The following is a 24447-nucleotide window of genomic DNA, read 5'->3' as shown; positions in this document are numbered from 1 at the left end:
CTCTGTCTGGCTACCATTCTGTCCATGGAGGAAATGAGCTAAGGGGAAATGCAACTCCTTTAATGAAGGTTTGGTTTCCTACACAGAACAATGGAGAAATGTGTTTTCTGTCTGTATGAAGTGCTGTGACAAGCCCCCAGAGGTCAGCTATAGTTTCAACCTATAGATCTAGTACACATTTACAAGACATGGACAAACTGAGAAGAAAGGAACGATGTTGAGGGCATTTATTTTTCATCAACACATTAGTAACCTATTTCTTACAGAGTGAACATTGTTTTCTATATGTACAGCACCAATACACCCAATGGATAAAGTAGAGAGTTTAATAAGAAGCAGATGTTTTCCCTAAAAAGGCCAGTACAGGATCATGTGCCAAAACAGAATATACAAATATTACAAAACATTGTGGTAAAGGGAGCAAGACATTTCAGAATGGCTACAATCCATAACACAAATCATTTGATTTCTCCACTTAGCATAGCTCACAAAATGTCAGGGAGGGGAAAACAAAAGGCATGCTCACCAAGGGCTGTACAGTGTTTTACACAAGGAACATTTGTGAACACCTGTTCCAAAAACTGTCTCTGGCAATTTGAGAAACAAGTGAGAAAGCTAAAAATGGATAAATCTACCAACCATTAAAAATCATTATAGGGTTGGTTGTACATGACACGTTTCTCAATCAATTCAACTTCATAGTATAATGGTACTGGTCTTCATAGTTTCTCAACTGAAATGGCAAATACTCCTCAAAAGAAAGGTAGGGAACGGAGTACCATTGAAGATCCAAAAACACATAACAGGTTAAAATTAATACAAAGAACAGAAGGGTAATTTAGGATGTAAGGAGAGTTTTTAAATCAGGAAGTGTGTGATATAATGGAACTATCTACTATACCATTAAAGTGGCAGCAGTGATATGTGCAGAAGTACAGGACATCTCAGATGTACTGTAGATATTGTATCTTTTTGGAAGTTCAGTCCAATCACAGAGACCCTTTTTAAAAGCTAAACCAACTCAAATACTCACCTTCTGAAGGCTCCATATTTGTGGGAAAGAATACAATTACACAAATCAGAGTACTTATTAAACATCATATCCAATGGTTCTTTGTGGTTCTTATCATACAAAAGTGCTTCTGAAAAATAAGACTGCACTTAGATACTGATAAATACTGATTCAGACATTGTGTGTCCAATGTGTACCGTGCACATTTACCTCAGTGTGAAAAGCCCAACTCTATTGAATGTTCTTCCCAACTGCATTCCAATCAATAAGATGACTGACAAAATCACTACAAATGACAGATGATACTAACTATGGAATGTGAAGTGATACAAAGCACTGATATCAACTCAGCCCTATGTATCATTATGTGTAGAAGATGAGAACAATTCCCAAATGGAAGTCAAAAGTTGATCATTTTAGTTGTTTTGGGGGTTCCAACTGAATAACAGTTGTACAAAAACAGAATTACAAATAACCTTTGTTCAATGTTTGTACAGTCAAAGATAAACAGAAAAACTGTTCCCTACCTGAAAACAGTAAACAATGCATGGTCGTTTTCGTAAACTTTCTGGCTGTGGTTGCATCCTCGGTGGGCAGTTGTGGGAGTCTTTATTTGCTGGTGCCTATGTCGAGAGGCACTGGAGGGCAATGTGTTTTCAGTTAGCCTACTTGATGCGGTGGGGGTCAGGCGTCCCGAATAGTATTAGCAGGGGGACTCCTGTAGAGGTACTTCCAGATAGCGTAGTAGTGCACGGCTGCAGCCAGCGCCACAAACACGTGCCAGATGGCATGGGCAAACGGGATGACCCCGTCCGACTTGAAGAAGATCACGCCCAGGCAATAGATGAGTCCCCCACAGGCCAACTCGTACAGTCCATCAGTGTTGTTCTGTGGAAAATTTTGGGGAAAATCTCATGTAAAGGACTAGAATATTATTCTCCAAGGTTCAGCATATACAAACCCTAAAAACCTTTGGGGTCTGAGTGACCTACCACAAGAAGACCACAGGGGGGCATAGGAAGCTGAACAACAGATATTCTGCTGATCATATAGCGCAGGGCTATTCAACTCTTACCCTACGAGGTCCGGAGTCGGCTGGTTTTCTGTCCTACCTAATAATTAATTGCACACAGCTGGTGTCCCAGGTCTAAATCAGACCCTGATTAGAGGGGAATAATGAAAAAATGCTGTGGGACTGGCTTCAAGGTCCAGAGTTGAGTTTGAGGGATATAGTGGTACACAAGTGAAGGGTGGTGATGGAGGCTGTGATCACTACGCCTTGGTGATGGATGCTACTGATAAGTCACTAATACACACATTAACATGATGTTTTTGCAAGAACACCAGATGACGGTAGGCATTACAAAGGTGCAAAATGATAGAGCACCTTAGAACAACTCCAACCTCATTTTCACAACTCCAGTGTCAACGGCCCATTTCTAAGTTTTATACATCGAAAGTTAAACCATTTTAAAAACAGTGATTTTCAAACACTATGAGATTGATGGAGACGTGGGGAGCAAGAAAATACCCTCCCTTGGGCAAGAAACACAAGGTTTTGAAAATCAGTTTTTCCCTTTTAATCCTACCCTGTGATGTCACAGAGAAGCATTTTTAGGACCTTATTTTGTTAACCACAGATCATAGAAATGCTTCTTTAATGCGTCTGCCAGAGAGCTTGAAACAGAGTGTCAAAGCAAACAGTAAGCAGCAGATGCAAGCAGCACTGCCACTTCCGCTGTGAGTGTGGGTGGTGACTGAGTAAGGAGATTACAGCAGAAAGGCAATATGTAAAACTGAGTACGTTACCATTGATGTCACAACCAACGCAGGGAAAAAACCCATAGTCAAATAGAAGGCGAGCTCAACAACTTTATACCTAGAACAAAAAACACACAGAATATTCCAATATAGAAAATACCTACTTTATCACCAGAACAACTACAAATTTGAGAACAAAAGTGATGATGTTTAGCAGATATAACAATGGCCCTGTTCATCAGCTTCATTGTTATAGGATTCATTGAGACCGCAGTCTGTACATATCCAATTACTCCACTGAAGATTTAGTTAAAAAAAAATATATATATATTTACATTGCAAAAAAGGCACAATTAAAATGCAGAAAGATTATTACTGACTTTTCGTGGTAGTTGAAGACATATATCGTTCCTGCCGCAGCCATTAGCCATACAAACCAACGCATGTGAACTGCGAGTGGGCCAAGCTCACGAAGATTCAACCTGGCAGGAGAGAAAGATGATGTTCATTCCACACTTTAGCCTAGGGAAACATACTAACTACAGAATCCTCATCACATTGTGTAACCCCGGTTCTATGGGAATACCAGTGACGTGTCACTTACGGGATATGCCGAAGGGGCGGGTCACAGGCTCAAATTATCCAATCACACAGCGTAGGTTGAAGACAACCTGGTGGAATGGCGAATGAGGTGAGCCCCTCTCCCCCAATAAAGGGAGCCATTCGCCAGCCAACTGGTCATTTTCAACCATGCCTCTAGTCCTTGCGCTCTTGCGAACAGGGAAAAGCGGTGACACATCTCACTCATATTCTCATAGAACCTCTCACTTATGAGATATGGACAACTAACACAGCCATGCTCTCTGAAGCCAGGGTAGCTCCAACAGCATCACCCCTCAGAGGCTACGACACTGAGGGAGTATGCCTCACGAAGGTGCAGTGACATCCAGTCGGTGAAGACCACAAACATATGAGGGGTGGCCCAACACTCTATAGCGCAAATCTCCCCTAAGGAGATGCCTTAGACCAGTGCCCAAGAGGTAGTCATATCTCTGGTGGAATGAGACCTTCTGGGCTGTAACCTTGCTATTATATTTTCCAATACAATAGCCTACACTATCTCAATATAGCCGTTAACAATGTAGGTGGCCTCCCTTTGCAGGGAGGTGCCCCCAAAAAAAGGGGTTGGCTGCCAGTGAGTACAGCCCGCTTATTCGTTTTGCAGGCATAGGGCAGACGGTAAAGCGGGTTAGAAAGAGAAGTATAACATCTGTCGAGACCTGTGTGACAGGCGAGATAGCAGTCAACTGGACGTTTGGAGATCTTCCCTCTGTCCAAAAAAAGTACTGCAATGAAGCATACGGAGCATTTAAGGAATGATCTGTGTAGGTTACACCACTTCTCCAAAAAACACGTTGTCTGTTTCTACAAACAATGGGCATGTATGTGGGGCACTGGCACTCTGGATTGTGAAAGATTTTGAGTGGCCGGCATGTCGCATTCAGATTTATCCTCCCACGGGCTATGCTCAGAGGGTCACGGCTACTGAGTGAGGGTGCAAATCTCTCCGTATGTTAGGGTCCGTGGATCCCTGCATAACAGTGGCTACCAGGACTGGTTATAGAGCAGGAGAGTGGTCTCCGCTAACCAGGGTGCACCTGGTCATTGCAGGAGTCGAAAGATCAGGGATAAGCCTGTTACATCGCTCTGCTTAGAGTGGGGGTGTCAGGCCTAGGAGAGAGAAAAAGCATAGGGCATTACCCTTGAGTGGTTGCCATAACAACCTTCCTTCCTTCCGTCTAACAGTGTCTTCTCGAGTCAGTCTGGATAGATGGGGAGGCCGAGTGTCATGCTCACCCCGGGGCATAATAACACCACGGGGGGAGAGGCAAAGAGTGTCCCAGTTAACTAGGATACCTCGTAATGGGTCGAAGGCATATGAGCATGAATGTTTCTTGCAAAACCTGCTTGATCCTCTTGGACTACAGGTGGCAATAGGTATGGCTATACCGTGTCACCGAGCGGGGTTCTTTGTGCAAGAGAGACCGGCCAATGGAATGACTAACAGGGGCAACCCGTGTAGCCAAAATAATGAAATATGCTGGTTACCCAGATCCTAATCCTAAGCAATAGATCAGCTACAGGTAACTGCCAAAATAAAGGAAACACTTGAGGAAATGAGGGATACAAAGCATATTGAAAGCAGGTGCTTCCACACAGGTGTAGTTCCTGAGTTAATTAAGTAATTCATATCCCATCATGCTCATGTATAAAAATGCACAGTTGCCCATTAGTTCATTGTCTTTGAAAGAGGGGTCTCAAAGAAGCATAGGGAGTTTAAAGCGTGTGTGTGTGTGTGTGTGTGTGTGAGTCACCAGATCTCCACCCAATATGGGAAATTCTGGAGTGGTGCCTGAGACAGTGGTTTCACCACCATCAAAGCCTCTCGTGGAAGAATTGTGTCGCATCCCTTCAATAGAGTTCCAGACACATATAGAATCTATGCCAAGGCGCATTGAAGCTGTTCTGGCGGGTCGTGGTGGCCCAACGCCCTATTAAGACCCTTTGTGTTGGTGTTTCCTTTATTCTGGCAGTTGCCTGTATGTGTCTGGTCTGTTTTGGCCCTACCCCGGAAGGGAGGGTTAGAATGAGAAAAGATCTCCTCAGCCTCTCGTTCAGAAAGCAAAGGTGGAGCTGAACTAATCTCAGACTGTGCAAACCAAGCACAGGTAAGAACGGGACAAGGGAAAAACGCCAGAGCGCGTTGTACTTAGTGTACCATATTGCTATATGGGGCTCCGGGGCCCAGCAAAAGGTAACCATTTCCCCCTCTTATTTTTGGAATATGGAATGCTGTACTGACTGTCCTATAGCTCAAAAAAATAGTTTTCTATCAATAGAGCTAAGTTGCCATAAAATTGCCCAAAAAAGACTGATCCTTAAAGTGAACCCCGGAAACCTGATTTCCTGTTTGTAACTATGAAAACAGAAAAAGGTGCAAGGTTTCTCCCCTGCCTTGCTCAGTTCGTGATGGCGCCTCCTGGTGGTAGCACCGAGGTGGTGCCCACATTAGCCTGTTCTTACTGTGTTGCTAGTGCGAAAGACAGTTTGAGGCAACAATGCCGTAAGGCAAGGAAAAATAAGAAAGCCATGGTATAATAGCAGAAGTCAATCTGTCATCCAGCTCCGTATGTCAGAAGAGACCAGAGGGAGAACGAACATGCTAACTTTTTCATCCCTGGCTAAAACCTGAGAAGGTGCCAAGCGGAGAGTCCAAGGGGGATGGCACTCGTGGTAAGAGTGCACATCCTCCATCTTCCCATGTGAGCAATGTCACAAAAGTGCGCTGCTGCAAAAGGGAATACTGTATACATATACATATATATATATATATATTATTTTTTTTACAGATGTGCCTCACCACTGTCACGCAAGGGGGAGGGACAGCTTACGTTAAACCCGAGAGAGGCTTTGCACATTATCCTCCTCTGCCACTTAGAGCTGTGACCTAGTTTGACTGGCACTTCTTGCCCCCGTTAGGGGGGTTAGGAGGGCGGAACCTTGCTGAGGCCGCAGAAAAGGATTGTTTGGCTTCAGGTTTGACTTGGTTCAAGGGCTTAGCCTGGGTATTGGCAGTCTGCTGTGTCGCTGGGGTTTAGGGCCCCCTGGGTTTAGGGCCCCCTTAGCCCCCTGTGAGGCTAAGACGAGTTGCAGTGACCAACGGGCTGCCAAAGGGTCTGGTTTGCAGGGCATGCAGAAGTTGAAGGTTTTACCTTCCATACACGTCGCACTTCTGCTGCATGGCGGCGACAGCAGGCCGAACAACTCCTTGGGTATCACAGGGGCATCCAGGAGGTCCACTTTTTCTTTGTCTGTCAAGCTGGACAAGCTTAGCCAAAGAGCCAATTCTCCCACCACCGCCAGACTCATAGTATGACCACAGCCTTGGATGGCATTATGGGAGGCACAGAGCTTTAGATCTGTAGCCATACAGATCTCATCCCAAGAAACCAGATTCAGAGTACCTGGATCCAGTTGCTTCCCCCACATCCTCCTGTAACTCTGCCTGGTAGGCCAACAATACAGAGGTCACATTAAGTCTCAGATTTAAAAGGTCCAAAGGTCCATTGACTTATGGAAAATGGAGGCAATAAAGTGATCCATCTTTCCAGGGAGGGAAGTGCCTGTAGTGCTAGCAGCACAGCGTGTGGGGTGGAGGTGGTCAGTCAGTGACGGCTACACCTTGGGAGGGTTGCGAAACCCAGATCATACATGTTCTTGCTAGGGAACCCCGATTCAGGATGCTGCTGGTAAGGGGCTTATTCCATGAGCTCCTAGCCTCTCTGAGGCAGGCCGTCACCGTGGGAAGCAGTTTCTTAGCGGGGCCATGCGGGATAGGAGTATTTTTCCAGAGTTGGCCAATCGATACAGAGACATCAGGGCTGGAGCTACTACTAAGCTATATGGAATTAATTTAAAGAAGGTCATACCAAGGATCATTTTGCTATTTGATTTGGAATTTTAAGACCTCTTTAGTTATCAGAAAAATATATTAAAAATGTATTTAATAAAAAATGTTGGGCCTTACTGCTATTGGCCCATACAAACGCATTGACTACATGGTAGAACAGATAGTTCCAGATAAATGTATTTAACCCCTTATTTTTGGCACAAAACAGTCTTCATATACAGTGCTTTCAGAAAGTATTCAGACCCCTTCACTTTTTCCACATTTTGTTACGTTACAGCCTTATTCTAAAATGTATTACACTGCCCCCCCCCCCCCCCACTACACACAATACCCTATAATGACAAAGCAAAAACAGGTTTTCAGAAATGTTAGCAAATACATTAAAAATACAAAAACTGAAATAACATTTACGTAAGTATTCAGACCATCTACTCAGTACTTTGGCAGCGATTACAGCCTCGAGTCTTCTTGGGTATGACGATACAAGCTTGCCACACCTGCATTTGGGGAGTTTCTCCCATTCTTATGGGGGAGCCTCTCAAGCTCTGTCAGGTTGGATGGGGAGCGTTGCTGTATAACTATTGTCAGGTCTCTCCAGAGATGTTCGATCGGGTTCAAGTCCGGGCTCTGGCTGGGCCACTCAAGGACATTCAGAGCATCTCTTGCGTTGTCTTGGCTGTGTGCTTAGGGTCATTGTCCTGCTAGAAGGTGAACATTTGCCCTTGTCTGAGGTCCTAACCTGCTCCAGAGCACTTTTCATCAAGGATCTCTCTGTACTTTGCTCCAATCATCTTTCCCTCGATCTTGACTAGTCTCCCAGTCCCTGCCACTGAAAAACATCCCCACAGCATGATGCTGCCACCACCATGCTTCATCGTAGGGATGGTGCCAGGTTTCCTCCCGACATGACACTTGGCATTCAGGCCAAAGAGTTCAATTTCGGTTTCATCAGACGAGGGAATCTTATTTCTCATGGTCTGAGTCCTTTACGGGCCTTTTGGCAAACTGTCATGTGCCTTTTACTGAAGAGTTGCTTCCGTCTTATTATCATTAAAAAATATATATATATTTTTTTAAATTCATAATACAAAAATCAACTTACATTGCTATATCAAACATTTCTAGCAAACCAAACACAGGTATTAACAATGCTCAAACATACAAAAAATATCAATAAAAATAAAATACAAAAAAAGAAACCATTTAAGTGCAATTATATTTACTCTGAAAAAATCTTATTATAATGATTCATGAAGATGTTATTCTTTTTGTTATTCACTAGGGTAAGTGTTTTAATAAGAATTAAATTCAATCAGAAAAATTGGTAGTTTTGTTATAGAATTTTGTATAAAGTATTTGGCAACAATAATAAAAAAAATAACAATAATTTCAGTGGTTTTGTTATCATTGCAATAGTAACATATTATATATTTTATGTTACAATTATAGGCAGTGTTCATAATGGTAAATAAGGTTAGATGAGTTTTCATTAGTGTAGTTAGACCACTGGGAACGGCTTTGATCACAGAAATAAACTCCCTGAAAGGTATTGGAAACTCTTTCAATGTTATAAATTGTTCATATGTGAGAATATTACCCTTGTTGTCGAAAATATCAAGATCAAAGTCAATATTCCTCTCATGCCAGCTGGGGTAGAACAATGACTTATTCCTTACAGTTATGTCTGAATTATTCCACAAAAGAGCTTTATGAGTGGAAAAGAGTAGTATCAGCCAGTTGGGAAATTTTGATTTCTTTAAAAAAAAATGGTTAAGCCATACAAATTTGCATCATTCAGAATATCTAGAGATAGAAGTTCCACAACCAAAATGAATAAAAATGGCAAAATTGGGCATCCCTGTCGTACACTTCTGCTTCTACTAAATATTTTGGAAGTATTAAGGTTTAGTAGCACAGAACTATTTATATCTTTGTAAAACATGCGAATTACTTTAATAAAATGTTCACCAAATCCAAAAGGTTTAAGAGACCTAAAGAGAAATTAATGTTCAATTATGTCAAAGGCTTTACAGAAGTCCAGAAATAGGACAACCGCATCTGAGTCAATTGCATCTGAATAATCTATAAGGTCCAAGACTAAACGAATGTTAGATCTTATGTGACGACCCTTCATAAATCCTGTTTGAGTCTCATTTATAAATGGTATCTATTCCTTTCTTTAATTTTTTGGCATAAACCAGAGCAATCAATTTGTAATCAACATTTAATAAAGTAATTGGTCTCCAATTGTCAATGAGACAAGGGTCTTTATCGGGCTTCGGAATCAATGAAATAAGGCCCTGTTTCATAGTGGAGACCATTTCCCCATTTTTAATGCAATCTTGAAACATATTGAAAATCGGGTCTTCTAGTAACTCCCAAAACTGTCTATAGAATTCAACTGATAGGCCATCAGGGCCAGGTGATTTCCCTTTTTTCATTGAATTCAGAGCCTCTCTAATTTCTCCAATTGACACAGGTGAATCGCAAACTGAGTGGAAATCATCCTCAATTACAGGGACATAATTCTGAATGTGGCAAATGTAGCTTTCACAACCATCTTCCTGAAATTGAGAGCTGCAAAGGTTTTCATAAAATGAATTGACAAATGATGATATTGTAATGGGATCTTTGCATAAAACATCGTTAATTTTGAGTGCAGTTATAGATTTTCTTTTGTAGTTTCTTTTTTCAAGTGCAAAAAAGTAACTAGTGTTTTTTCCCCCCTCTTCAATCCATTTGGCTCTTGACCTTACAAAGGCGCCCTTTGCCAGATCCGTGTAAGTCTGTTCTAATTCTAGTTGCAAAGACCTGAACACAGACTCCTCTTCTTCAGATAGATTATCTTTCTTTAGAAAACTGTCAAGCTTGCTCATCATCTCTTTTTCTCTAAGGTTCTTTAAGTGCATCAGCTCTTTGGCGCATTTAATGACTACCACTCTGACTTTATATTTGAAAAATTCCCATCTACTTCCATGACCCAAGTCTTTTCTAGCAAAAATATATTTAGCTAATGATTGGATGTTTTCAATTAGATCAGTATCTTTAAGAAGTGTATTGTTTAATTTCCAATATCCTCGAGTGCCTTTCGATTTTTTTAGTGGCTTGTAAATTACGGAAAATCAAGTGATGATTAGAAAAGGGAGCCAACTGATGATCTACATCTATAACAAAAAGGGGGAAATTATGAATAAATCTATTCTAGATTTACGTGACATAGTTTTGTTGGTCCAGGTATAACCCTTAGCATCCGGTTTGAAATAACTCCAGGCATCCTCAACACAGAGATCCTTGCATAATGTTACTATTTTGAAGGTTGACTCGTTCTAGGAGGAAAACGATCAGCAGATGCATCAGGTGTTTCATTAAAATCCCCTGAAATAATTAGAAAAGCCTCAGAGTATTTGTTGTTTAAATTCTGTACTTTCCTGGTAAATTGGGTAAAAAGGGTCTTATTAGGAGCATGTGAGTTAAGTCCGTATACATTACAGATGATGAAAACAGCATTGTCAAGTTTAACAGTTACTATGACCCATCGCCCATCTTGTGAAGATGTGGATTCTAGAATGTCACCTTTAAACTTGTGAATAAGTGTCAAAACACCAGCAGAATGATTTGATCCATGACTGAAATAGGCCATATCTCCCCATTGTGCTTTCCAAAATTTCAAATCACTTTCACCCAAATGAGTTTCCTGAAGGACAAAATCTGCATTACTGAGTTTACAGTATAAAAATAAAGCTTTCCTTTTTGTAGGACTTCTCAAACCCCTAGCATTCAGACTAAGTCAATCACCACCTTCCGGAGACACCTGAAACCCCACCTCTTTAAGGAATACCTAGGATAGGATAAAGTAACTCCTGAAAAGATTTAGATGCACTACTGTTCCACTGCATTCTGCTAAATGAAAATTGAAAACGAAACTCCTGCATTAAAAAAAAAGTAAGTCGCTCTGGATAAAGAACACAAATTAGATGCATTAAAAAAGAAAGAACACAAATTAGATAACAAGTATTAATGAACAATAAAACAAAACAGTGAACCTTGAGAGGATTACTAGACGGAAAACTATGCTCAGATGAGGTAGCGGTGGTTAACAGAATAACAAATCTATTTACTTCATTTTCCTTGGCAAGTGTTCATCAGTTGTAGTTCGAACGGTACATGTATAATTGGCAGTACATTAACTGTACTCATAGTAGTACTCACAGTTCCAATTTGCTTAATGTCAACAGAGTTACCCAGTAATCATTCGTCCTTGGATAAATGCGTGTGGGCCCTTGAACCCAACCTTCTTTCCCTCTTGTCTTGCCTTCTGTATAAGCGGCCACAGTTTCTCTCTGGCAGCCTGATCCTGTGGTATCAGAGCTTCTTTGATGCAGAGTTTCTCCTCGTCCAGAAACTTGTTCCCCTTGGCCATTTTCCATATGATGTCTCTGTAATGGCGCATAGTTAAGCGCAAGATGATATTGCGAGGGGGTCCATCAGATCTTCGTTTCCCAAGTCGATGTACCACATCAATCACGTCTCTTCGTCTGTCTTTGATGCATGGTGCCACTTTTCCCAGGACATTAATGACTCCTTCTCTAATATCCTCTCCCTCTACATCTTTTACACCTTGGATTTTCAGATTCCACCTGCGAGAGTACATTTGAAGTTCAGCTACATTCTCACACAGCTCATTATTTTTGGATTTTCTTCAGCTCATTCTCTAGGAACATTCCTTGTTCTCGCTCACAATTTTGTGTAGTTGATTGACAGTTTCTGACAGATTATCGATCTTCTTTGATGTTTCTTCTGTAGCCCGCTCTATGAGGGACACTTTGGAGAGCGTGGCGTCTTGTTTAGTAGACAGGGACTGGATTGCAGAGAAAAGTTCCGACATGGAAATGTCTTCTTTTACTTTTTTCACCGGTGGATTTTTACTTGGGGTCTGAGGTAAAGAGGTTGCAAGGATTTCATCCTGGTCAGTTTTGTTCTTTCTCTTGCTTGAGATCACGGCTTCTTGTGTATCCGTGCTGCTCTGGTCCTCGTTGTGGCTAGCTAGCATGTCAGACGTCTTCTGTGAGACTTGGATATTTCGTCTACTTTTGTCTTTCTGTCGTGTTCTTCCCATTCAACTTGACAAAAACTAACTCTAAACTTATCACATGTCCATAAAAAAGTTAGTTTCTTTCAATATTAATAGCCAATATTTGACTGTTAACCACCTAACCTTTAATATTGCTTTGAAGAGCGCGAAAACACTCCCTCTCACAGCGACGCCATCTTGGCCAATTCCATGAGTGGCTACCTTAATGAAGGAGAGGGGTTCACCTCATTCGTCACGCTGTCTCCAACAGACGCTGCGTGATTGGATACTTCGAGTTTGCGATCCGCCCCTTAGGTGCATCCCATAAGTGACATATGGAAATTGGTATTAGAAATAGAACTTACCATGGTGTGTAGGAGGCAGCGATGAAGAAATAGATGACCACTCTATCACACATATGAAAGCAGTGCTCCACAGACCTAGAATCAAGACCAAGCATTCAGTATTTCTCTCTTTGGCCTTTGATTGTGTCTGCCCACTCATACCTAGTATGCAATTAAAATTATGTGCTGGGTGCTGTATAATATAACTCAGGTAGTCAGACCGGTTACTGTAATCAGACCTGGTAAGCTCTCAGCTTAGACATTCATTTTTACCAACACATGGCTAACCTTTGTTTAACCAGCTAAACAGCTGCTTTTAGCGAAAATGAGTTTGGAGTTACCTTTCTAACTAATAGGCTTTGAGTTTACACTTCCTCTTTCAATTAGAATGTGGAGAGGTCAAAATAATCAAACAAATCTATTCATTTTAAAATGTTGTTTACTTCTCCTTTCCATTCACCTGATAAGACAAGACATGTAAAAAAAGGAAGAAAAAAAGTGCTATCTTATGATGGGGCCCCTGGGTCACCGTTTTGCTTGGGAGGGGGTCCCTTGGCAAGAAAAGGTTGAAGACCCCTGGTCTAGTGTGATAGAACATTCCTCACCTCATGTGGCTCTTCTTCCAGGTGATGATGTGGAACACAGTGGAGACCAGGAAGAGGGCACACAGGCCCATGCCATACACCCAGGCTGTGATCTTCTCCCAGCGGTCGTCTGAGAGACGGTGCAGCAGGGCCATGCCCACAATGGCTGGTACGATGAGTAGCTGCAGGGTACAGACAAAGGGAGACAGATTAACATGACCAACTGTTGAAAACTATCCTTGTAACATACACTCAGTATAGTCTACAATGATAGTGTTTTTGGTCAAATGTGTTTTCTCCATAACCCTATCAACACCAGGTAGAATTCTGTCAATAGAATTAAGCATGGGGAAAAAGAGCAATTGAGGTCTGACATTTGAAAACCAGTCTTTGTACAGTCGTGGCCAAAAGTTGAGAATAACACAAATATTAATTTTCACAAAGTCTGCTGCCTCAGTTTGTATGATGGCAATTTGCATATACTCCAGAATGTTATGACGAGTGATCAGATGAATTGCAATTCATTGCAAAGTCCTGAATCCCCCAAAAATATTTCCACTGCATTTCAGCCCTGCCACAAAAGGATCAGCTGACATGTCAGTGATCACAGGTGTGAGTGTTGACGAGTACAAGGCTGGAGATCACTCTGTCATGCTGGTTGAGTTCGAATAACAGACTGGAAGCTTCAAAAGGAGGGTGGTGCTTGGAATCATTGTTCTTCCTCTGTCAATCATGGTTACCTGCAAGGAAACACGTGCCGTCATCATTGCTTTGCACAAAAAGGGCTTCACAGGCAAGGATAATGCTGCCAGTAAGATTCCACCTAAATCAACCATTTATCGGATCATCAAGAACTTCAAGGAGGGCGGTTCAATTGTTGTGAAGAAGGCTTCAGGGCGCCCAAGAAAGTCCAGCAAGTGCCAGGACCGTCTCCCAAAGTTGATTCAGCTGCAGGATCGGGGCACCACCAGTACAGAGTTTGCTCAGGAATGGCAGCAGGCAGGTGTGAGTGCATCTGCACGCACAGTGAGGCGAATACTTTTGGAGGATGGCCTGGTGTCATGAAGGGCAGCAAAGAAGCCACTTCTCTCCAGGAAAAACATCAGGGACAGACTGATATTCTGCAAAAGGTACAGGGATTGGACTGCTGAGGACTGGGGTAAAGTCATTTTCTCTGATGAATCCCCTTTCCGATTGTTTGGGGCATCCAGAAAAAAGCTTGTCCGGAGAAGACAACCGCTACCATCAGTCCTGTGTCATGCCAACAGTAAAGCATCCTGAGACCATTCATGTGAGGGGTTGCTTCTCAGCCAAGGGAGTGGGCTCACTCCAATTTTGCCTAAGAACACAGCCATGAATAAAGAATGGTACCAACACATCCTCCGAGAGCAACTTCTCCCAACCATCCAGGAACAGTTTGGTGACAAACAATGCCTTTTCCAGTATGATGGAGTACCTTGCCATAAGGCAAAAGTGGCTCGGGAAACAAAACATCGATATTTTGGGTCCATGGCCAGGAAACTCCCCAGACCTTAATCCCATTGAGAACTTGTGGTCAATCCTCAAAAGGCAGGTGAACAAACAAAAACCTACTAATTCTGACAAACTCCAAGCTTAGATTATGCAAGAATGGGCTGCCATCAGTCAGGATGTGCCCCAGAAGTTAATTGACAGCATGCCTGGGCAGATTTCAGAGGTCTTGAAAAAGAAGAGTCAACACTGCAAATAGACTCTTTGCATCAACTTCATGTAATTGTCAATAAAAGCCTTCGACACTTATGAAATGCTTGTAATTATACTTCAGTATTCCATAGTAACATCTGACAAAAATATCTAAAGAGACTGAAGCAGCAAACTTTGTGGAAATGAATATGTGTCATTCTCAAAACTTTTGGCCACGACTGTACAGTAGGCCTACACTTAGGGAAGGTGAACTCACCGCGTGAGTATAGCAGTTTGCAGCATGCTCATAGCAGGTGGGCTGGTAGCGGCAATTAGCAGAGGCCCGCCTGTTCATGAACCTGAAACATACCGCAACATGCAGCAAGTGTTAGTGGGGCAGGTAGCGGGGAGGACTAGGGGCTGTTACAATACCGGTGTTAGAGGTTATCCTGATTCAGGGCTGTTCTCACACTGTTCTGGGTTGTTCATGCAACAGTATGCCATGCCAATTGAAGGAAGCAGGAAAAGAACACAAGAAGACAAGAAACTGACATACAGTACATCTCAAAGAAAAATAGCATATAACTAACACATGAAGGCCTACTGGTACATTCACATTTTAGTGATTGACCAAAGAAAAACAATAAAAGTTGCTTAGTTTCAGGTCATTTCCATGTAAAAGGACCAATCTGCACTATCCTGAAGTTTATAGGAGTTTATAGAAGCATATAACATCTTGTTCCAAATGAAAGCTAAGAATCTGTGTTTTTTAAAAATTTGAATTAAAACATAGATACATTTTTCAACCATTTTAAATCCTAAAAATGTGGAATATGCAAAAGATTTGATTTCTGGGCACAGAGATGGAAGTTTATACCATATATACCATATAATGTAATATACTCTTCTGGACCGAACTATATTGTGCTGTATTGAACTATATACTGTGATATATTGAACTATATACTCTACAGCACTATACTGTACTATATCTTTAATTTACTGTAATGTCCAAACTTGTAAAACATAGACATCCATGATTGGTAGAGATTTGGTCCGGTCTGGACCAACCACATTTGGTCAAGTATGGAGGCAGAGCTCATTAGGGTTAAATACATTTTAAAAATAACATTTTGAATAATAGCCAGTGTGTAGAATAATACTCAAACATGCAAAGGAGAATATTACATTTTTCAACCTTTGTATAGGACACTTCACCATGAAGAGAATGATATTCATAATTATACATGTATAGTACAGACCCATGATGTCAATCTGTTACAGTCATTCTGTTACCGGGTATTGATCCACTTCACTTAGTGTAGTTCAATAAACAGAACAGATTTGTTCATACTCAAGGTGTCATATCATAGCTGACACCTAATTCTTAATGCAATCATTTTGAATCTTAATTCGTAGTACTTAAGAGTTTTTGAAAAACGTGGTCACATAAAAAAGTGAGGGAGATTTTACTGTTACCAAACTTTGCATCTGCACTGTTCCTCAAATAAGTATCTTTGTAAAATGTTCAGTGGCAATTGTTAAAACTATACTTTTGCATATAGGTGTATGTTTTTTTTAAACATTGCGATCAATCGTTTTTGTTTGCCACACATTTTAAAGTGAGTCTCAGCGTCACTCTGATAACATAGATTTACCCTTCATCAAGGACATATACCAATTATTTACAAAGCCATGATTGGACAATTATGGCGACATGTTTTACCGGATTCCATTTCCCTGCGCTATATCGCATTTCCTGGTGGGAAACATTGTAGCTCGTATTCTATAGTACTGCATGATACAATAACCATGTTTCTGCTTCATTCATGGCTACAAACAAACAATCCATCTCAGAATAAGGCTCAGTAAATGCCAATAGCTAGGTTCACTTACGTTAACAAGACCACTTGCCTGAACAAATAAACGCCAGCTATCTATCTATAGCTAAATTAATCATAATGCAAACATTGGATGACTGCCACATTTTTAGCTAACCCACCTTTGAAGGCTGTTCACTCTCTTCATTTCAAATGCCTTCACGCAAAACGAAGGGAGGAAATCACGAAGCAAAATTAAGCTAGCGAGCTACAGTCACAAATAGGAAATCCGCAAGTTAGCCAAATGGGAAATTAGAAAGCTAGCCAAAACAAGAGAAATTGAAGGCCCAGCTAACGTCATCAACTAATCAGTAATCTGTACACACAATAAAATACCCCCAGTCCAAATCGATACACTATTTTAGTATTTTCCTTAATACCATTGTGCTGCAAATATAAACTAGCTTCAATCGATTACATTAATACAATCATTTAGCAAAGACATATCCTCCTAACACTTGTGTCCCCTTGTAGACACCGGCGTTGTTCCCTTTTCACGATTAAAATGTATTTAGTTCATGCAAAGACATTTCGAATGACGGATGCTTGAACCAATAATAGCACTAAAAGTGTGGGACATCATCCTATCAGACCAATCAAAGATCTGATGACAGTGTGGGTGGCTGGAGGAGGTCTCAAAATCTGTCACACCATGATAGACAGATGTAACAGTAGTAGTTACTTTTGTTTTTCAACCAGCAACCCTGAATATGGGTTTCCACTCTAGTTACTACAACCCTAAAGTTAAAACACATTATCGAAAAAATTCATGAGAGCCAAAAGTAGCTTTTTGGTCTTAAATTAAGGTTCGGGTTTAGGCATAAGGTTAGCAGTGTGGTTAAGGTTCATGTTAGCGTTAGCTTTTAAATCAGATTTTAATTTCAAGAAGAGAAGTTGTATAAATTGCCGGGGTTTATGACCTTGTGGGTGTGGCAACTAGTGACGAAAACCTGAATATGCATCAAAAATGATTTTTGTATTCTGTTCAGAGTTCAATATCATGTCCTGTGTAATGAATTAATCATTTATTTTTCCAAATTCAGCCTTTTTAGTATTGACCTTTTATCTCAGTGTCAATAAACTTGAGCAAATAAACTGATAGTACATCATAGGCCTGTTTCAACAGATGCATACTTGCATGCAAAGAGATTAATTCACAATGTTATCAGATGCAAATATGTCCCTATGGGTAATAATGTTGTGCTGTATGTGGACAGGACACAAAACATTTTATTTTTATTTTATTTCACCTTTATTTAACCAGGTAGGCTAGTTGAGAACAAATTCTCATTTACAACTGCGACCTGGCCAAGATAAAGCATAGCAGTGTGAACAGACAACAACACAGAGTTACACATGGAGTAAACAATAAACAAGTCAATAAAGAGATTGAAAATAAAGTTGAAATATATATACAAAAAATACAAAAAATACAAAAGTACACGAGACACGAACAAAACACGTCTTCACTGCTACGCCATCTTGGATCATATGTGTGCTGTGCTGCTAGCCAATGTTGAATTGCACACCAGCAAGGTATCTGATGAGCACTCTCTAACCATAAAGTTACATAACAGTGACAGCATTGTAACTCAGCAATGTATCTGATGAGCACTCTCTAACCCATAGAGTTTACATAACAGCGACAGTAATGTAACTGGATCATTCAGGAACAACATTAGATAACACAACACATAGCTGTTTACATAAGACTTTAAGTGAGATATGCAGTCTTAATGAGTTTCAAACTGACAAATGCCTGCAGTTTTTTTTTCTCTTTGGGCTATTACAACCAGAGTGAAACATAAGCCCATACTGACTCAACTTCAACGCAGTGGCTTTGTACAATACCTTTCAGAACCATTAATAACCAGCACATTTATGCATGAGAAGATAACATTCCCAAATGTATCCATTTTAAATGTTTGCATTGGTAAACTCAGAATAAGATGTATAATCAACCCCTTAGAGAAAGATTTCACATGTTATATTTGGACAGACGGGTAAACCTCTAAGTATGAATTAATCTCTCTGGTTTTATATGTTGTGATGCCAAAGGATTACAAAAGTAGCCCTAGCCTAATGTGTATTGTAGTTCATGAAAGTAAAATCCACTTTTTGCACAAGATCCTATCCCTAGGGTACACCATGCATCGGACAGTTCAAATGTTGTTTATCCAGCCCAGGAGGAGCTCATGGTTTACAAGCTGTGGAAGTACAGCTGAGATGGTGGGTGGCAGGCAGGCAGGGGTTTTAAGAATGACATTAGCAGAGACAACGGGAGGATGCAAGCAGCCATATGTTAGAGTTTAGCGTTTCCATGTTCTTGCTGCAAGGCTGCAGTTCCCCCATGGTGCCATAACACCCCTAATGCGATACAGGACTGAGACATGGAGGTTGGCATTCTGTCATACAACACAAGGTTTAGCAGCTCAGCATAGTGTCCCTGTGTTTCTAAATATGCTATAAAACAGTGTTTAGCTCATTCTATTTCTGACACTGTTACATGTTAGAGGCACATGCAGAGTTCATCCGTTACCCCACTCTGCTCACAGTCAACAACCTGAAGACCCATTTCACTTACTCCACCAGCCACAACGGCAGTGCAAGTGGAAGAGATCATGTTACAGAGGAAGTGTAGTTAAAGGTCCCTCAGGTCAGGTATTATGTTAAGCATCTGACAAGAATCACCCTCTGTGTCACAATATAACAACACATACTGTAAAGGCTGTGTGTGACCTATTTTCATTGATTGCTTTGAAACACTCAAAGCTTGCCCAACAAAGCCCTCTGCCAGGATGTAAAAGCTCTCTACACCATGTAGATCAACAGTACTAAACAATGTTCCATACTGCCCAACAGCAATGCACTGTACTGTACATGCACACAGCAGGCCATGCTGTTAATATGACATCTTTAGTGGCTACTGTAAGACAGACACTGGTGGGACTACACACAGGATAACAGAGGCTTTGTGAAGACACGTGATGCCAGGGTTAAACAGCTCTGTAATTGGTTTACTGTTTCATGCTGGAATGCAGTACCTCTAAAAAGGGAAGACATGGGATTCCCAATACTGTGGATTACAATACGCTGGAAACACCTCAATGAAAAGCCACAGAATATTCCCATCCTCACACTTAATAACAACAACAACGCTAATTCTGTCTGACAAAGATGACAATAAATGTAAAGGTGTGATATTCAGATGCTTGATGAATCAATGTTGTCAATGTGAAAAGGCTAAACATCTAAATGCATAGCTATGCCCTTCGAGGTTTCAGTAAAGAGAAAAAATAAAATGGCTGCTTTTTGCAATTCATGGCATGGTGGATATATTAGTGTATGTTATAGCCATGCTGTCAATGCCCATTTCAATCAATAAATCAAACTTCTGTAAAGTAAGATAGAGCCTGTGTTGTGTCCCAGCCTCAACAGAGATCAGAATTGATCTAGTAACTAACAAGCTGAGTATGGCGTGTTCTTAAACTGTAAAGTCGCTCTGGATAAGAGCGTCTGCTAAATGACTTAAATGTAAATGTAAAGCACATTTCCCCCTGTAGCAAAGGATTACTGGTGTAGTGTCTGCATAGAGGCATGACAGTCGACCTGCACCCAGCTAATACATTGGTGTAACATTGCTCTTCACTGTTGACAAAAACACTGCAAGCATTTTCAGATATTTGGAACATTTGGATTTATGTTCATATTAGACCTTTGGAGCCCCATTGTCCTGCAACATGTTGCCTTTTCTAAATGGTACATTTATTTGTTCCCATACAGTATATTCTTAGATGGGATTCTGTGGTATTCTATCTTAGTGGTAATTATTTTTACATCTTAATACTCAGCTGAAAATGATCCTTTCAGATTGCTAGTTTCTCATCAGTTGGAATCTCTTGATTCTGGTACTGTAGGTGTTGATGTTGTTGTATTGTAGTCATCTGTTGGTACTGTAGGTGTTGATGTTGTTGTACTGTAATCTTCTGTTGGTACTGTAGGTGTTGATGTTGCTGTACTGTAATCTTCTGTTGGTACTGTAGGTGTTGATGTTGCTGTACTGTAATCTTCTGTTGGTACTGTAGGTGTTGATGTTGTTGTACTGTAATCAAGCTATTGGAGCTGCTTTGCCAGGTATGTCAGCTCAGGGCAAGGTGCATACATGTAGCATTTCTAAGTATAAGGACTAAAACAGCTTAATTTGTTTATGCTCCAGGTAAGGTGGCATGGGCAAAGCTATTTCGGTGTGTACAGGTGCTAGTTTTGGCAGTGACTACTACGGGTTTCCGTCACACCTTCGAGTGAATGTATGATTACTGGTGTTTAATTATATTACATGCAAGGGCTTAATTCAGTTAATAGCTTCAGCTTGCACTCTCTTTTAGAGATCCTAATTCAAGGAGATTGACTGAATAATTGGATAAGTGTTAGCTACAACCTCTGTCTCACAATATACTGTTGGCTGAATCAAGTCACATGTCTTGACATCAAAGGGTTAGCAGGTACATATCTGAAAAGGGCTCCATAAATAACCTGTTTCTCATGGCGGGTGGGAGAGCGATTAAAGAAGCAAGTCTAAAAATAGCAGAATAATCTGGGCCTCACAGGTCAGGACCATGGTTGGACAGCACTTGGCTGAACTGTGGTTGGTTACTTCATAAAGACTCAACACTGTCAAGTTATGTAATTGGCTAATGGCTACCTTAGTTTACCTATAAACAATACGAGGAAATGTTGGGCAGTCTCCTAATCTGAAAATGCCAGGGGACACTTTGAAATACACTCCTCCTGAGTCCTGGTTGAGATAGGACAACAAGTTTGTCATCGATGAAAACATTACACGAGCATCATACAAATGTCTATCAAGTAACATTTGACAAAGTAGTGAAGCAAGATGACAATGGACGCTCACTGAGAGGGGACAGACCTGTCTCTCTTTAAAAATGAAAAATTATAACTGGTAATACTTTGTATCACATTTAAACACTGAGGCATTTTGTGATGTAGTAAATAGTTGAGCTACGTGCAAAGATATGGTTTGAAAACTGCAACCCTTTTTCAGTCAATTGCATTTCCCTCTCATGTTGTGTAACACAAACCACTGTTAATAGTACAGCTCCTGAATTCCATGTTGATTATCAGTTGTGACATTTCTTGTTTTAGAACAAGCTGTAGGCTTCTGTGATCCACCACGGCTTTCTAAAAGACAGATTTCATGTGCATCAACACTGCACACACATGCTTCTCTCTTACCGTCTCAGACTGGTCTTCTGCAGGTCCAATCCTAGCATTGTCCTGGCCACCAGGGAAAAATACAGTCTAAAAAATAAATGTAGAAACAGATTTTAAAAAACATATATGTACAAAAGTTTATCCCGCTGCGATAATTCCAACAGGTGGTGGACTGAGTTATTCAGCACCACAGTAGCCCTTCTAGAATCTAGACCATGGTGCTCTTCTTCTCCCTGAAGTCTGGACTGGGCTGAGGCTCATATGAGGTGACCATATTGGTCTGGTCCCAGCGTTGATGTTGCGGAGAAGGGGTGGTCTGCTGCATCACCACCAGTCTGATGGGGGATTGGGTCGGCACAGGGTCCGGCGCGTACTCCTTGGTTGGATCCTTGCCCCGGCAGTCATACATTATACAAGATATCAGGAACACCAGAAGCAAGATAACATAGCTGGCGATAAGGATGCAGAGATTCAAAGTGACAGGATCAATCTCCGAGAAGTTTTCCTTAAAGCCCATGGTAGCTGCCTCATACTGTGCGGCCCACAGGCCCAGAAGAAACAGCTGGTGGATGGGACGGAGAATGGAAGACGGTCACCTTCAGTGGAGCTGGAATCACTAAACTAGCAAGTGACAGTAGGGCTGTCTCTCTATCCTCGTCAATCTCCTCTCTCTCTCTCTCTCTCTCTCTCTCTCTCTCTCTCTCTCTCTCTCTCTCTCTCTCTCTCTCTCTCTCTCTCTCAGATCACAGTGGATATGTGGCTTTGTGGTAAAAATACTTTAATCCATGCCATTCCTCCAACCTTGAATTTCTGTGATCAATGATTAAAGCTGCTCTGTTTAATAACTTAAGCCTCAGTTGTAATTTCAACAACTGAATCTCATATAGGATTCTTCCCATTTAAAAAGGCCATTTTTGAAAGCCTGTGTTATATCACCAGAATCTGTTTATCAAGGGCATATTAATGTCGGAAACAGCACGGATTTAGAGAATTAACAGAAAAAGCAGGGTGGGGACGGACAGTCTGTCGTTAGTATGAACATGTGTATGACGCATTTATGAGGTGTGTGTTTGTGTGTTTGTGTGTGTGTTGTGTGTGTGTGTGTGTGTGTGTGTGTGTGTGTGTGTGTGTGTGTGTGTGTGTGTGTGTGTGTGTGTAATCCTAATCTTGATTGTGAGTGGGGATTGAGAGAGGAGCCATCTGGCTAAATAGAGACCCGAGATGGAGACTTAAAAAGCTACTCAGATGTGAAAGAGGGGTCTTTGACTTTCATATTTCAATGTTAAATATCAATGCAGGCATATTTATTGTGGTAAATATGTGTGATCAGTACTCTTCTGTTCACTCTGTGTAGCAGAGGATTGACACAGTCGTTGTAGGCTGCCGCTGCAGAGATATCAGAGGGCGGATTAACGGAATTGAAAGCGTTCCTATGAGGTCAATAATCTGTGCTGACGCATGTCAATTAAGGCAGTGCCATTTTTCATTTTCAAATACACATGCTCTGTGGAAGAGAGAACTTCCACCACAAGGACATTTCTTAACCATATTTATTTACTGATATCTTTTTACTGAGTGAAGCTAATGTTGTTCCTGTGGTATGGTTTTCATCCTTTTGCTTTCAAGCGAGAGGGTTAGATGAGCAGCAGAGGGCAGTCATCATCGCCAACATGAGCTGCGCAGTAGGAACAGCACCATCTATAGGATGATAATCTGAACTTTGACCCAGACTGCCATCACACACACACACACACACACACACGCACGCACGCACGCACGCACGCACGCACGCACGCACGCACACACACACACACACACACACACACACACACTCCTGTGTCTGTCATGTATTGGGGTGGCAGGGTAGCCTAGTGGTTATAGTGTTGGACTAGTAACCGGAAGGTTGCAAGTACGAACCCCCAAGCTGATAAGGTACAAATCTGCTGTTCTGTCCCTGAACAGGCAGTTAATTGAAAATAAGAATTTGTTCTTAACTGACTTGCCTAGTTAAATAAAGGTTAATTCTATGGGGACAGGCAAACTGTAATGTGATGTCGTTGGTAATAAATATTTGTTTATCAGACACTTCAATACAAATAGATGAGATTTGATTGCTGCATTTTTATGAGTGCATGAGTTTTAGATTGTATTATTGAACAAAGATAAAACCAGATAGATCCTATGTGAATTGATGAACTTCTAACAGCTCTGTTTTTAGAGTTCATGTTCCTCTGGCTCAACTGGCCATTTATCAGGATGATTGTCTACAATGGACAAGCCCCAAACAGATGACATGGGTTTTTTATAACAAAGGACAGAGTTGTTTTAATTCGAAAAAATAAGGATTTCTTTGAAAAATAGGTTTCATGTTTCCAAATACCATCAGAGGCTTAGTTAGGATTCACTGTTACTTCATAGCAGAACTGGATT

The 24447-nt window shown here is 41.1% G+C and overlaps 1 protein-coding gene across 2 annotated transcripts; it reads right to left on the bottom strand.

Annotated features, from left to right (window-relative positions):
• Nucleotides 1-212: 212 nt before the first annotated feature.
• LOC115110710 (monocyte to macrophage differentiation-associated) lies at nucleotides 213-22225 on the bottom strand. 2 transcript variants are annotated; one of them, XM_029636569.2, is made up of 7 exons: nucleotides 22039-22225; nucleotides 15183-15264; nucleotides 13265-13425; nucleotides 12681-12755; nucleotides 3154-3255; nucleotides 2822-2891; nucleotides 213-1900 (listed from the first exon to the last, which is right to left on the bottom strand). In XM_029636569.2, the coding sequence occupies exons 1-7, from the start codon at nucleotides 22074-22076 to the stop codon at nucleotides 1697-1699; spliced, it is 732 nt and encodes a 243-aa protein (XP_029492429.1). In that variant the 5' UTR covers nucleotides 22077-22225; the 3' UTR covers nucleotides 213-1696. The 2 variants fall into 2 exon arrangements, with proteins under 2 accessions (XP_029492429.1, XP_029492430.1); XM_029636570.2 differs by lacking the exon at nucleotides 22039-22225 and adding an exon at nucleotides 16908-17301.
• Nucleotides 22226-24447: the final 2222 nt, after the last annotated feature.

This window comes from Oncorhynchus nerka, linkage group LG21 (genome assembly GCF_034236695.1).
Source record: "Oncorhynchus nerka isolate Pitt River linkage group LG21, Oner_Uvic_2.0, whole genome shotgun sequence".
In the NCBI taxonomy this organism is placed as follows: domain Eukaryota; kingdom Metazoa; phylum Chordata; class Actinopteri; order Salmoniformes; family Salmonidae; genus Oncorhynchus; species Oncorhynchus nerka.
Note: the sequence above shows the minus strand (reverse complement) of the source record. Positions and strands in the feature narration are given on the sequence as shown.